This window comes from Wyeomyia smithii, chromosome 3 (genome assembly GCF_029784165.1).
Source record: "Wyeomyia smithii strain HCP4-BCI-WySm-NY-G18 chromosome 3, ASM2978416v1, whole genome shotgun sequence".
NCBI classification, from domain to species: domain Eukaryota; kingdom Metazoa; phylum Arthropoda; class Insecta; order Diptera; family Culicidae; genus Wyeomyia; species Wyeomyia smithii.
In genome coordinates this window covers 154,473,726-154,487,886 of record NC_073696.1, presented here as the reverse complement: position 1 = coordinate 154,487,886, position 14,161 = coordinate 154,473,726, and the positions used below count along the sequence as shown (strand labels likewise).

The following is a 14,161-nucleotide window of genomic DNA, read 5'->3' as shown; positions in this document are numbered from 1 at the left end:
GGGATATAACCAGCCCTTATGTTTAAAGTGGACTGGTAACAGGCATAGAAATGAAAAGGACTCTCGCCGAGTAAGGTTGCAAATCTCTGGTAGGGGAATCTACAAAAAATATTTGATGACGGAAGTCTGTACGGTTAAATCTTTAGATTTGCCTATGCAAAGCCTGCCATTTGATACTATGGCTGATAATTATGCTTACTTGAAGGGGCTTCCAATCCGAAGCTATCGCAACGCGATCCCACAGTTGTTAATCGGACTAGACAACCTTAACGTGGCACTTCCCTCGAAAATGCGTGAGGGAGTTGAAGGCGAACCGATGCGGGGAAAACAAGATTGGGTTGGTGCATTTATGGAAGCACCAGCAAAGAGAATACATCGTCGTACAATTATCATGTTTGTGAATGCGGCAGCGATCGTTCACTAGATGAAGCTATGAAGATTTATTTCAAGTTAGAAGATGCTGGCGGAAGGCCATCGGCGAGTATGGCATCGGCAGAAGATAGGCGAGCATATCAAATTCTTGAGAGCACAACGGTTCTTACCAAGGATCGATATGAGTCGGGATTACTTTGGAAATGCGATGTTGTTGAATTTCCAGACAGCTTTCCAATGGCCTTACAGAGGCTAAAGTGCTTAGAGAGACGAATGGCGCGTAATCCTTCATTCAGCGTGAATGTCCGTAATCAGATTAAAGAATATCAGGATAAAGGTTATGCACATCGTACGACACCAGAAGAGTTGAAAAATGCTGACCCTCGTCGAACCTGGTTTCTGCCATTGGGGGTGGTAATTAATGCAAAGACGCCAGGTAAAGTGAGACTGATTTGGGATGCCTCCGCGAAAGTAGACGGTGTATCACTAAATTCGTGGTTGCTCAAAGGTCCTGACGAGAATACATTGCTTCCGGCTGTGCTGTTCCTCTTTCGACAGTATCCAGTGGCGGTGAGTAGTGATATAAAGGAGATGTACCATCAAATTGGTGTACGAGAGCAGGATCGTAGTGCGCAGCGATTCTTGTGGCGGGACGATCCCACAAAGCAGCCAGAAATTTACACTATGGACGTGGCAATGTTTGGCTCGGCCTGTTCACCGGCAACAGCGCTCTACGTTAAAAATGTTAACGCTGAACGATTCGTTGATAAGTTCCCGAGAGCGGTTGAAGGAATCGTCCACCGACACTACGTGGACGATTACCTTGATAGTTTTCAAACTGCTCTGGAAGCATATCAAACGGCTTTGGAATTCAAGGCGATTCATCAACACGGTGGCTTTAACATACGCAATTGGTGTTCGAACGATCCGACGGTTTTGGAACAGTTCGGAGAAAAGAGAGACAATGCAATCAAGCACTTGCATCCGGAAAAGAATAGCCAATCGGAACGAGTATTAGGAATATTGTGGGCAACCGACACTGACGAGTTCAAGTTCCCAACTACAATGAGGAGCGACGTTATGATGATGATCGAAAACAACACGAAGCCCACTAAACGACAGATGTGATGACTCTATTCGATCCACTAGGCTTATTATCACCATACATTGTTTTAGGAAAAATGTTAGTTCAAGAAACCTGGTGCGCGCGGATTGGCTGAGACGAACGCGTGACAGATGATGTTTTCGAACATTGGAAAACATGGGTTGCAATGTTAAAGCATATCGACACGGTTCGAATTCCCAGGGGCTATTTTAGAAACACAAACTCCCTCGAACAAATTCAACTTCATACGTTCACAGATGCTAGCCAATTAGCGTACTGCAGCGTATCGTATTTGCGAGTCGTGAATTTAGAAGGAAATGTCGAAGTGGCGTTGGTCATGGCCAAATCCAGGGTTGCGCCATTAAAACCAGTCACGATACCGAGATTAGAATTTCAGGCGTGCACACAAGGAGCACGTCTAAATCAGTTTGTGAAGGATGGGCATTCCCTAAAGATATCCAAACATTTCCTTTGGACTGACTCGAGCACCGCACTGAGTTGGATAAATTCAGACCCTCGACGATTCCGACCGTATCTGTCTTTCCGAGTTGCAGAAATTTTGGAGTTGACTGATAGAAATGAATGGCGCTGGGTCCCTTATAAACAAAATCCCACCGATGAAGCGACAAAGTGGGGATCTGGTCCTTACTTCAAGGCTAACAGCATTTGGTACTCTGGCCCAGAATTCCTGTACAAACATGAAGCAGAATGGCCACAACAAAAGCAACCCGTTCCAATTGAGGAGGAGCTTAGAGCGTGCTACGCTCATAAAGGATTGATCGGACGCGTGTCAGTAATAGACTTTCAACGTTTTTCTAAATACAATCGTTTGCTTAGGGCAATGGCATATGTGCACCGGTTCATAAATTATACTCGAAGACAGAAGCCATCAGAGAGCCAACGATCGATATACCTGTCCTCAGCAGAATTACGACAAGCCGAGCAATCTTTATTTGCAATGTCCCAGTGGCAATCATACCCAGACGAAGTTGCAACGTTGAAACACAACATGACTCTTCCAGCAACTCAACGGAAGCCGATCGAAAAGTCCAGCAGCATATATACGCTGACTCCAATGATGGATAAGAATGGTGCCCTGAGAGTTGATGGTCGAACGGGAGCGGCTCGACGAGCACCATCTACTGTTAAGTATCCTATCATTCTTTCCTACCACAACAGGTTAACAGCTCTGATCGTAGATGAACAACACCAAAAATTACATCACGGTAACAACGAGACGGTAGTGAACGAACTACGTCAACGTTACTACATTCTGAAGCTTCGAGCCTTAGTTAAGAAGAGAAGTACGAGTTGTCAACTTTGTCGAATACGCAAAGCAAAACCAAAAGTTCCGCTGATGTCGCCCCTGCCAGAAGCTAGACTGTCTTCATTCGCCCGACCCTTTAGCTACGTTGGGCTTTATTATTTCGGCCCCATCACTGTCAAGCTTGAATGCAGCCATGTAAAACGCTGGATTGCGTTATTTACGTGCTTAACTATTCGTGCTGTACACGTCGAAGTAGCAAGCAACTTAAGCACGGAATCGTGTATTTTGGTTGTTCGCAGATTCGTTTGTCGCAGAGGGTTCCCGGTCGAAATTTACAGCGACAACGGAACTAATTTTCAAGGCGCAGAAAGATTACTGCGAGAACAAATTAAACAGGGCTTGGAAGCAACGTTTACCAGTACGACAACAAATTGGAAATTTAATCCACCCTCAGCCCCCTATATGGGGGGATCCTGGGAACGATTGGTTCGTTCCGTCAAAACAGCACTTGGCGCTACATGTGATAATGAGAATATTTCTGATGAAGACCTCTTAGCCATAGTCATCGAGGCAGAATCCATAGTTAACAGCCGTCCGCTGACGTATTTACCCATAGATTCGGTTGAACAAGAATCCCTTACGCCAAATCACTTTCTGCTCGGTAGCTCACCAGGAATACGTTAGCCGATAGCAGCTGCAGCGAATGAATGTTCTCTATTAAAACGATCGTGGGGTCAAATCCAAAAGCTTTTGAACCGATTTTGGAAACGGTGGGTCCTAGAATACTTACCAACTCTAACTAAACGGACGAAGTGGTTTGAGAATAGTAGAGCCATACAACCTGGCGAACTGGTTCTTATCATCGATGATACGACACGTAATAAATGGACGCGAGGACGCATTTTGAAAGTGATCACCGCTGCGGATGGAAGAGCAAGGCAAGCGGAGATTATGACTACCAAAGGTATTTTGCGTCGGCCTGTGGCAAAGTAGGCTATTTTGGAAGTGTCTGATGAAACCGGGAATGCTCACCAGTTCCATCGGGGGGAGAATGTTACCAAGGAGGCAAAGGAACTGGCAACTTTGCTCGCCGTTAATAAACGGCTAATGCCGTGATCGCTGATCGGGGATCAGCTTATCTCTTTGGCTTTGAGAAGACAACGACAGTTTAGAAGGTGACGTAGGTTAGCTTAAAGTAATTAATTGTTAAATTAATTGAATAATTAAGAGTTCATCCTGCAGCAGGTAAATAAATAACGTATTTACCGTTCTTATTATTACATGCCGTACATTTCCATAAAGCTAGCTTATAGAGCACTTATAAAACCAATACAGTTTTTCGGATACACGTGTGTAGGGCTCACTGATTTGTAAGTACTTTCACATTTCTACTCGACTTAGCGCACAACATTTATAAATTTATATTTATAGCTTTGAAGCTTTTTGCTACAATTAAACTGCTACAAACATCAGTGCTCTTACTCTACAATCCGAAACAACATATATATATATATATATATATATATATATATATATATATATATATATATATATATATATATATATATATATATATATATATATATATATATATATATATATATATATATATATATATATATATATATATATATATATATATATATATATATATATATATATATATATATATATATATATATATATATATATATATATATATATATATATATATAAATATATATATAATATATATATGTATATAAATATATATATATATATATATATATATATATATATATATATATATATATATATATTTTTTTTTTTTTTTTTTTTTTTTTTTTTCAGGTGGAGGGGAAATTTGCATCCAAACCCCTGAGGTGACCAACCTCAGGGAGTGTGGGGTTGGTTTGAATCAGTGACCGGACCCACTAAAACCCCTCCAGTCTCCAGCCCATAATACTCCCCAGGACCACCGCTAGGTATTGCTTCGGGGAGCGGCTTTTGTGCTCTGTGCACCCTCTTGGTTCTATAGATCTCTTTGTTAACTTAGCTAACTAACCTGGAGACTGGCCGTTAGCTAACACTGGCGTGTCGGTGGTCAACCTGTCGCCTGTTTTGCAATTCTAAAACTATTTGAGAGGCGGCTGTACAAACCGCCCTCCAAATGTTTGGGTCTTTACACATCCTCCGAACTAGGTTGTCCGGAGTGGTGTCTGGCCCGCTCACTACCATCATGTCGCTCCGCGCATGCACAAAACGAGGGCACACGAAGAAGACATGCTCAGCAGTTTCTTCCGCATCCGCGCACTCGGGACACATGGGGGACCCCGCATGCCCGAATCTGTGTAGATACTGCCTGAAGCAACCATGACCTGACAGAATCTGTGTCAAGTGGAAGGTAACTTCTCCATGGCGCCTCCAGACCCATCCGGATACGTCCGGAATAAGTCGATGCGTCCATCTACCCTTTGCGGAATTGGACCATTCCTGCTGCCATCTGATCATCGAGAATGACCTTCTGGTGCCTCGTATACCCCTTGTGTCACGTTTATCGAAGCATTCTACGTCCTCCTTAATGGCTATGCTGATAGGCATCATGCCGGACAGAACGCAGATTGCGTCGTATGACACTGTACGGTACGCGCTCACAACCCTCAGGCCCATGAGCCTGTAGGTACTTTCCAGTTTTCGACGATGACTGTTGGTACCTAACGCTTTGGACCACGCTGGCCCACCATACCTTAGTATGGACGAAACCACTCTGGCAAGAAGTTAACGCTTGCTGCCATATACCGCTGAGCTATTGGACATCATTCGAGATAGTCCTGCAGCGGCCGTTGAAGCCCTCTTACAGGCATAGTCGACGTGACTCTTAAATGTGAGCTTATCGTCAACCATAACCTCCAAGAGCTTCAAGTAACGCCTTGAGGTAATGGTGCAGTCACCGACTCTGACCACCGCCTGTTGCTCTAATTTGCGGTTGTTCACAACCGTAACCTCCGTTTTATGGTGCGCTAACTCCAGTTTCCTAGAGTGCATCCAGTCTTCGACCTTGCGTATGCAGTGCGCGGCCGTCAACTCGACCTCTTCGATCGACTCGCCGTAGACCTCTAGCGTGATGTCGTCTGCGAAACCGACGATCACAACCCCTACAGGGAACTTTAGTTTCAACACCCCGTCATACATGACATTCCACAACACCGGGCCCAGGATGGAACCTTGCGGTACCCCTGCGGTGATTGGGACGCACTTCTGACCCTCCTCCGTGTTGTAAACTAGTACCCGATTCTGGAAATAATTTTCCAAAATCTTGTACAACGACACCGGTACGTGGATGCTCCTAAGCGCGAGCGCTATGGAGTCCAAACTGGCGCTATTGAATGCATTCTTCACGTCAAGCGTGACGATTGCGCAATAGCGAATGCCCCAACTCTTACGCTGGAGTGCTACCTCTGCCGTCTTGGTGACAGAGAGAATAGCATCCAGCGTGGATCTACCTTTCCGGAAGCCGAACTGGTTACTTGCCAGACCGTTTACACCCTCTGTGTACTTCACCAGTCTGTTGAGGATAATCCTCTCAAGCACCTTGCCCGTAGTGTCCAGCAGACAGATAGGTCTGTATGCCGATGGGTCCCCTGGCGGTTTCCCAGCCTTCGGCAACAGCACCAATCTCTGTCGCTTCCACCTGTCCGGAAAGAGGCAGTCATCCAGGCACTTCTGCATGACTGCTCGAAATAGATCTGGGGCCACTTTCATGGCCGTCCTGATGGCCAAGTTTGGGATTTCATCCGGTCCCGGTGCCTTGCTCACCTTTAGGGAGTTGGCGATCACGATGAGTTCCTCATTCGTAACCCTTACCTCCTCCACAACCTCTGCACGGCTGCCGTCTCTCACGGATTGGATGCCCGGCAGGTTGCTCGACCATCCCTGGTCTGTGTCTGAGATACTGGAACGTCGGACGTGAGACTCAGCAACCGGAGGCCAAGGATTTGGCTCGTGTCGTGGAAAGAGTCCCTCGATGATACGCTCCAGCATCGCTGGTGATCGCTCTGCAGGCGCCAACACGCCTTTGGTCTTCGCCATTACGACTCTGTAGGCGTTGCCCCACGGATTCGTATTGGCACTCGCGCATAGCCTATCGGAGCAGGCCCTGTTGCTCGCCTTTATCGCACTTTTAAGCGCCGATCTTGCAGATCCGAATACTACACGGCGCTCTACCCTCTGTGCATCGGTACGTGCACGTTGCAACATCCGTCTTGCACGGAGGCACGCGCTACGGAGGTCCGCTATCGCGTCGGTCCACCAGTATACCGGTGACTTACCATTCCTAGGTTGGCGGGTCCTAGGCATGGTGGCGTCGCACGCCCGCGATAATGTGGCAACTAATTGGTCAGCACTCGGGCGGAGCCAACTGCCCCCCTCGCGCTCTCTTCTCATTGCTTCTGCAAATACCTCGGCATCGAAATGCGATGTCTTCCACCCGCGGACGGTCGGAGTATTGGCTCTACCCGTCGCCTGCCGCCTCACGTTCTGGACTACGCTATAGCAGACCGACTGGTGGTCACTATAGGTGTAGCCATCGTCTACCCTCCAGTTCACGATCAGTCCTGGGCTGGAGAACGTCACGTCGATGATCGACTCCGCACCATTTCTGCTGAATGTACACTTGGTTCCAACGTTGGCCAGATCTAGGTTGAGCTTTGCCAAAGCTTCCAACAAGATCTGACCCCTCCGGTTCGTGCGGCGGCTTCCCCACTCAACAGCCCAAGCGTTGAAGTCGCCCGCCACTACTAAGGGTGTTAGTCCCGTCAGCTCCATAGATAACAAATCGACCATCTGGGTGAACCTTTCGATAGACCAACGCGGCGGAGCATAACAACTGCAGTAGAACACTCCGTCCACCTTGGCAACCGCGTATCCTTCATTTGAGGTTGACACAACCTCCTGAACCGGGAACTTGCTGGTCGTGCATATGGCCGCCGTACTGGACTTATCTGAAACCCAATTACCGTTTCCGGGAGGAATGCAGTAGGGGTCCGATACGATTGCGATGTCCGACCGCGACTCAGACGCTGCTTGGTATAGCAGCTGCTGTGCCGCATAGCAATGGTTCAGGTTCAATTGTGTCACCCTCACGCCCGTGGTTTCGTGGCCGCCTTACCGGCTGGGCACCGTGGGCCTCCCATAAAGTGCTTGGCGTCCCGTTTCCCAGTACATACCAAGCACTTGGAAGGCTCCCCGCAGTCTTTAGCTTTATGGCCAGCACCACCACAACGCCTACATAACTGGCTCCTATCGGGCCCCTTGCAGGTCCAGAACTTGTGTCCTCCCTCGAAACACCTGAAGCAAACGTCCGGCTGCTGGAGTATGCTCAGGGGACATACTGACCAGCCAACCTTAAGTTTGGCTGTCTTCAGGGCCAGAGTTGCATCGGCCGATGCAAGCCGGAAAGTGGCCACCTGGGTCCCCGCTGGACCCTTTCGGAGGCGAATTACCTCAGTGGCTACTTCCACTCCGCACTTCTCCTTGAGGGCCTGTGCAATATCGCACCTCTCGGTGATTTCATCCAGGTTTTTGAGCTGGAGAGTCACCTCTGAGGTGAGTGCCCGAATTTGCACATCTTTCCCGAGGACCTGCTCGGCTACCGTCTTGTAGGCAGCGCCCTTGTTTTTAGCATCCTTACGGAGCTCAAGGATCATCTCGCCGGTGCGAGAACGACGGATGGTCCGCACATCCGCTCCCAGATCCTTGAGCTGGGTTTCGCCTCTCATTTTCTTCAAGACTTCGGAGTACTTGGACCCCTCCGTCTTGAGTATGAGGGCGTCGCCCCTGCTTCGCGCCTTCTTTCCCATTTTTGGACGAGTTGTTGCCTTCTCGTCGTTGCGCTTGCTGTCTTTTTGGCGCTTCCTTCCTCCCACGGTAACCCAAGGGTTTCCCGTAGCTGCCACTTCGGCAGACTTTTCGGCGGACTTGGAGGCCGTTGGTGTGCTATCTCGCGGGCTTAGCACAACCAACCGTTTCTTGCTGTTCTCGGGGGCTTACCTCGGAGACTGCCTTGCTCTTTTTGCGGCTGACCCGGAGGCGCAAACCGCTGCAAACATGCAGGTGTCCGTTTGGACCGACTTCGTCGCCCTTCCGGTCACCTCCGTTGCATTCTTCTCTGCCGCCACCGCTCTTGCCTTGAGCTCGGCGTGCTCCTTCTTCGCAGCATCGACGGAGGACCGAAGCATGTAGAGAGCCTGCTTCAGGTACTTCGTCGTGTTGGTGCGACTTTTCGCAAACTCGATTATGGCATCGAGCTGCTCCGACAGCGCTACTACCTTCGGTAGCGTGTCTCGCTGTCTTCCGACCGCCTTTATCAACAGTGGACCAGCCACTGCGATGTCTTGCGTCGATCCGGTAGGCGTACTGCCTTTGCCGTCTTCGCAGGCGTCCTTTACTGCATCCATCTCCGCCTTTCTCGGCGGAGACCTCTGGATGCCTCCTCGTGCAAACGGGTTTTTCAACCCATCTGCGCCCAATTGTTGATCTTCATTATTTTCATTGTTCATTTTTGTTAAGTGGGTCCCCCTTCCAGCCGCTATCCTTATCCATACTGGAGTGGTCGCCTATCTGGTCCCATGGTATTCTATGCCGAAGCAGTGAGGCCATGGCTAGGGGCGGCTGCCATAGCGCCTTATGAGCAACTATGACACCCCCGACCGGCGCAAGTCAGGAAAGGACATCTGATCCCACTCCTGCCCGGTTCCCACCGGGCAATGAATTTGGAACGTACTGGAAGGCCTGCCAGGTTTTACGGGACGGAGACCCCTGCACCGGTTGTTGTCTCGCCGTTTCAAGCCGTTGTCACACGACCTTACTAAGGGAGCTCGGCGCAGGTGCCAGCCCAGAATCGTGGTACGAAAACGAAATCCGACTCTTATCATATGGCGTTGCGACCAGTTACCGTAATTGGGAACTTACTGGCATCAATCCCAATGGGCGAATTAGTGCATTTGGGTGGTGGGAGCGGCACTATTCGCTCCGTCAGAGCTGCTTCCGGATAATGTGGCTTTTGTGAGAATTCGGCGGCCCAATGCCTGAGTCTCACCACAACCTAGGCTAGCTCTCGCTGATGGTCCGGGACCGCGTTCTTGCAGTTAGCACTTCCGTGGCCTACGGTAATCGCCAAATACCGACCCGTGGTGGCATACAGCTCTGCCAAATATATATATATATATATATATATATATATATATATATATATATCTATTTATATATATGGGCGGGGAAAAATGATCGATTTTCCAGAACCAAGTTTTTTTGGTTCCTTTTGGAGCCCACCACAACCCTTAACTTCCGGGAGTCGATTGGTTTTGTCTCCGCTAAGCGCATAGCATTTCAAATTTGTATGAAAATTTATATGGGAAAACCCACTTTTTAGCATTTACCTTTCTAGAAAGCTCAATAATGCTCTAATAATGCACTACATTTTGTTAAAGTATAGTATTTTAGATGCCGAACAACTTTGCAGAAGACACTGCAGAGCTAGGATATCCCTAAAAAGAGCTATAGCTGTTCAAAGTTGAGTATGTCGATTTAAATGAAGAAAACCTTGTTTTCTGCCAACATTACCAATGCACCGGTTTCAGTAGGATTCCCATCAGAAATAACCTGTCGTAACGAGTTTATACACTCAACTGGATCACGCAAACAAATTTAGGTCAATATCCTAGGCGTAGGTAGAGTCTACAACGTGTTTCAGAGGTTACTTCAGATGGAAATCTGACTGACGCCGGTACACTGCCAGTGTTGGCAGAAAAAATGATTTGCAACATAAATTTCGACATAATCAACTTTGAACAGCTCTAGTATTTTTTTGGAACATCTTAGCTCTTTAGTGTCTTGGGTCAAGTTGTTAGGCATCAAAAAACCTACCATCTGAAGTCATGAAACCTATGGTTTGGGCCATTTTGAGCTCTTTCGAATGAAAAATGCAAAAAAGTTTATTATATATATACACACTTAAAAAAATTCGCCGAATCTCGGCATTGTTTGTGCCGAGATTTGGACAGCCGAGTGCTCGGCAACCATCTCGGCTGAATCTCTTTTGCCGAGAATTTCGGAAATCCAATATTTGACAGATGTCATTTTATGCCGAGAATCGCGGTACACAGTTGACTGTGCTCTCGGCAAATCCAGCCGAGAAGCGGCAAACCAGTCTAACGACCTTTCGGTTATATAAGCTGAATGTTCGGCACAGTTAAGAGCCGTTTTTTCAGTGGAATCCAATCGCAGAAAATAGTTTTGCTGTGAATCGGGTAGTTTTCTTTCAAAAGATAAATTATAAGCTCGATGAGTTTTAGTAAGTAAAGAAATTTATTGATACTAAATCTTGATTACTTATCTTTATCTTGCTTGCCAGTAGGGCATTGAGCTAAACATCTAATCTAAAATTGCGTCTAATGCCTATCCCTAAAACAAATACAATATTGTATTCACACGATTTGAAACTACACTTTGTGAGCTCCAGCCACTTCCCACCAAACTGTACTACATTTTTTTTGGCTACCGGATTGTAAACACCTGTAATTTGCACAAATTTCAGCCAAACTTGTATCTGATTCCTGTTTGCTCACCCGTAACACGCATAAATTTGCACTAAGAAAAATGGCGGCAACTCGTTCATGAGAATGACAGCTGTATTGCCGAAACACGGCAACGAATAAAATTTGTGCCGAGATACCAGTAATGTTTTTGCTGACCTCGGCATCAACAGTGTTTAACGATAAATTCGGCAAAAAATAGAGACGAGATTCGTCAAGCTTAGTTTTTGGACGAAGTCTCGGCAAAATGATCTGACAACTGTCGGCAACCGGCCTTTTTTTGCTGAAATACCGGTTGAATCCAAAGTTGCCGAGTGAACTCGGATGTTTTTTTTTTGCCGAGCTAGAGATCCAGTTTTAAGTGTGTACATATATTTAAATTTAAATATATATATATATATATATATATATATATATATATATATATATATATATATATATATATATATATATATATATATATATATATATATATATATATATATATATATATATATATATATATATATATATATATATATATATATATATATATATATATATATATATATATATATATATATATATATATATATATGGTTGATGATTACTCAAAGATGCGCGAAAACCTATTTCTCATCACCTATCAGTATTTTTAAACCTTTCTTATGCCGATTTAGAGAAAAGTTCAACAAGCAAAAAAAATTTTTTTTATTTTCAATTGATGCAAGACTGTGAATTTTTTCTGAAGGATGCGTGAAAACCTATTTCCCATCACCTATTAGTACTTTTAAACCTTTCTTTTGCCCATTTAGGACAATTCTCGCATCGGTTTCATTGGTTTCAAAACTTTCTAAAAACATTTTTCTAAAGCAATTTATACCCCAAAACAGTTGCTGTATCATTTATTTTCAGTTTCCATGCATCTTAAAAAGTAACGTTATATTGAGGTAAAAAAATCAATTAATTCTAATTCAGTTTAACTAATAGTGGAATGGTAATTTTAAACTTCAAAAGTAGTGATAATTTCCTGATTATTTTTAAAATTCTTTGGTTTTCCAGGTTTTCGCAGATAAAAACAAATTTTCTAATGTTTCCGGATTTCCAAAGTTTCTTCTAGACGCTTGCGGTGGTGGTGTATTTGTGAGCGGACGGGCCATCTGTGCATTAGAAGGCGGTTTTTTGTTCTGTTCCTAGTACCTAGTTCATAAATAAATAAAAGTTGAAGTGAAAATCATCGTTTTCGTAGTATACGGCACTCATCCGGTTTTACCTGCCAGCATGCTTGGTTTTGCTCTTTTGCTCTTTGAATGCTCATTAGGGTTTATTTTGTCACGGAACCAGAATTCGAACAAATTATATATGAAGCACTTGTAGAGACACTCTATTTTCACAATTTGTCTGAGCACTATAATGTTGAAATTGTTTGTTTTATTTTCGTAGGTACCAAAAGATCAGCTAATCCGGTTTTACAAGCTTGGGTTGACTTCTACGCTGTACCTATGGCAATTTCAACAGTACAATGTTTGAACAAATTGTAAAGATAGAGTATCTCTACAAGTGCTTCATATGTGACTTGTTCGAATTCTTCCTCCTCGACAAAGTACAGCCTAACGAGCATTCAAAGAGCGAAACCAATCATGCCTGCCATGCCGGTTTTAGGCACTTTTCCTTTACACGGGTAATGCCTAGAGAAGTCTCGTAAAATTCTCATTATATTGTATCATAAAGTTTACACTTTACTTATAACTTAATCATAACTTTAGAAACGTGTTTTGAATAAACTTAAATTGTTTTTTTTCTTTCATTCACAGCATGCCGGAGTTGGGAATCGAACCTCCAGTCGTATAAATCTAGAATGTGCCATTTCCTGTTATTGCTGCGTAGTTGCGAAACAGTCAAAAATAAAATCCTTATCTGCATAAACTGGTATAATTGTAAACTTTTATGCTGCATATGTTTCTCTTTTAACTATATTGAGCTAATAAAAACATTTATGAATAACACTAAGAAATAAAATAATAAATATATAAATCAAACACAACAGCAAGCCTTTTAATCTTCACCTTTATCATTAATGTGTTGGCCGTATGGAGAATGGCTGGAGGTGATACCGATACTGATACTGACTAGTTAAACGCTCGACGGTTAGAGTAATAATAATTTTATTGAAAGGTGAATTCTTAGGCTGGCTTGAAGCATGCTGACTATTTCTCATTTTTAGTCGAACACATATGCAACGGGAACGATCGTAGCGATCGTTCTCACGATGTCATAGTGCTGCGTTAGCGAAAACGTGTGTCGTATTATATTACTTAAATGTCAAGTTTGGTGGAATAATGCAGGTATGCTACACCTTCCCCGTTTGAAAAGAATGACGCTATGGAATAAGTTATTCCTCGTAAGCATTCTTCTAAGCTTTATAAAATCTAATGTTATAAAAATTGTGTTGATATTTGTTGTTCTTTTGTGTACTTCGGAATTAAATGATTGTTTATCACTCTTACCCTCTGATGGGAAAGTTTGGTTTGTGAATTTTAACAGTCTACTTTTGTGAACTTCCAAACGCTTGTTTTTGTCGTTAATTATGGTAGCATATTAGAGACGTTTGTGTTTATCACTTTGTAAAGACCTTCGTTCACTTGGTCGAGTTTTGTTCAGTTTTCTAATGCTAAGTATACAATATCTCCAGTATTGATGTTTTCTGAATCTGTTCTAATACTTTCATTGAGCTCTTGGGTTCTTTCCTTAGTTTTTTGAATAGTGTCTAAGACTTGTGTATGCGCAACTTGAATTCTGTATTTCATTTCAATTCATTTGTAGGATTCGTGATTATACAATGGGTTGATTTACGATGGCATAAATTTG

At 44.4% G+C, this 14,161-nt stretch overlaps 1 protein-coding gene across 4 annotated transcripts in view; it reads left to right on the top strand.

Annotated features, from left to right (window-relative positions):
• LOC129732932 (basement membrane-specific heparan sulfate proteoglycan core protein-like) overlaps positions 1-13,337 on the top strand; it is a 454,358-nt gene extending 441,021 nt beyond the window's left edge. For 3 of the 4 annotated variants that reach the window (XM_055694405.1, XM_055694406.1, XM_055694403.1), the window contains one exon: positions 13,108-13,337. Coding sequence is in view for 1 of the 4 variants with exons in the window: in XM_055694406.1 (XP_055550381.1) it covers positions 13,108-13,144 (37 nt within the window). In the remaining 3 variants the exon portion in view is untranslated. The remainder of the gene's footprint in view (positions 1-13,107) is intronic. The other variant, XM_055694404.1, reaches the window with a different exon arrangement.
• The last annotated feature ends 824 nt before the right edge of the window (positions 13,338-14,161 follow it).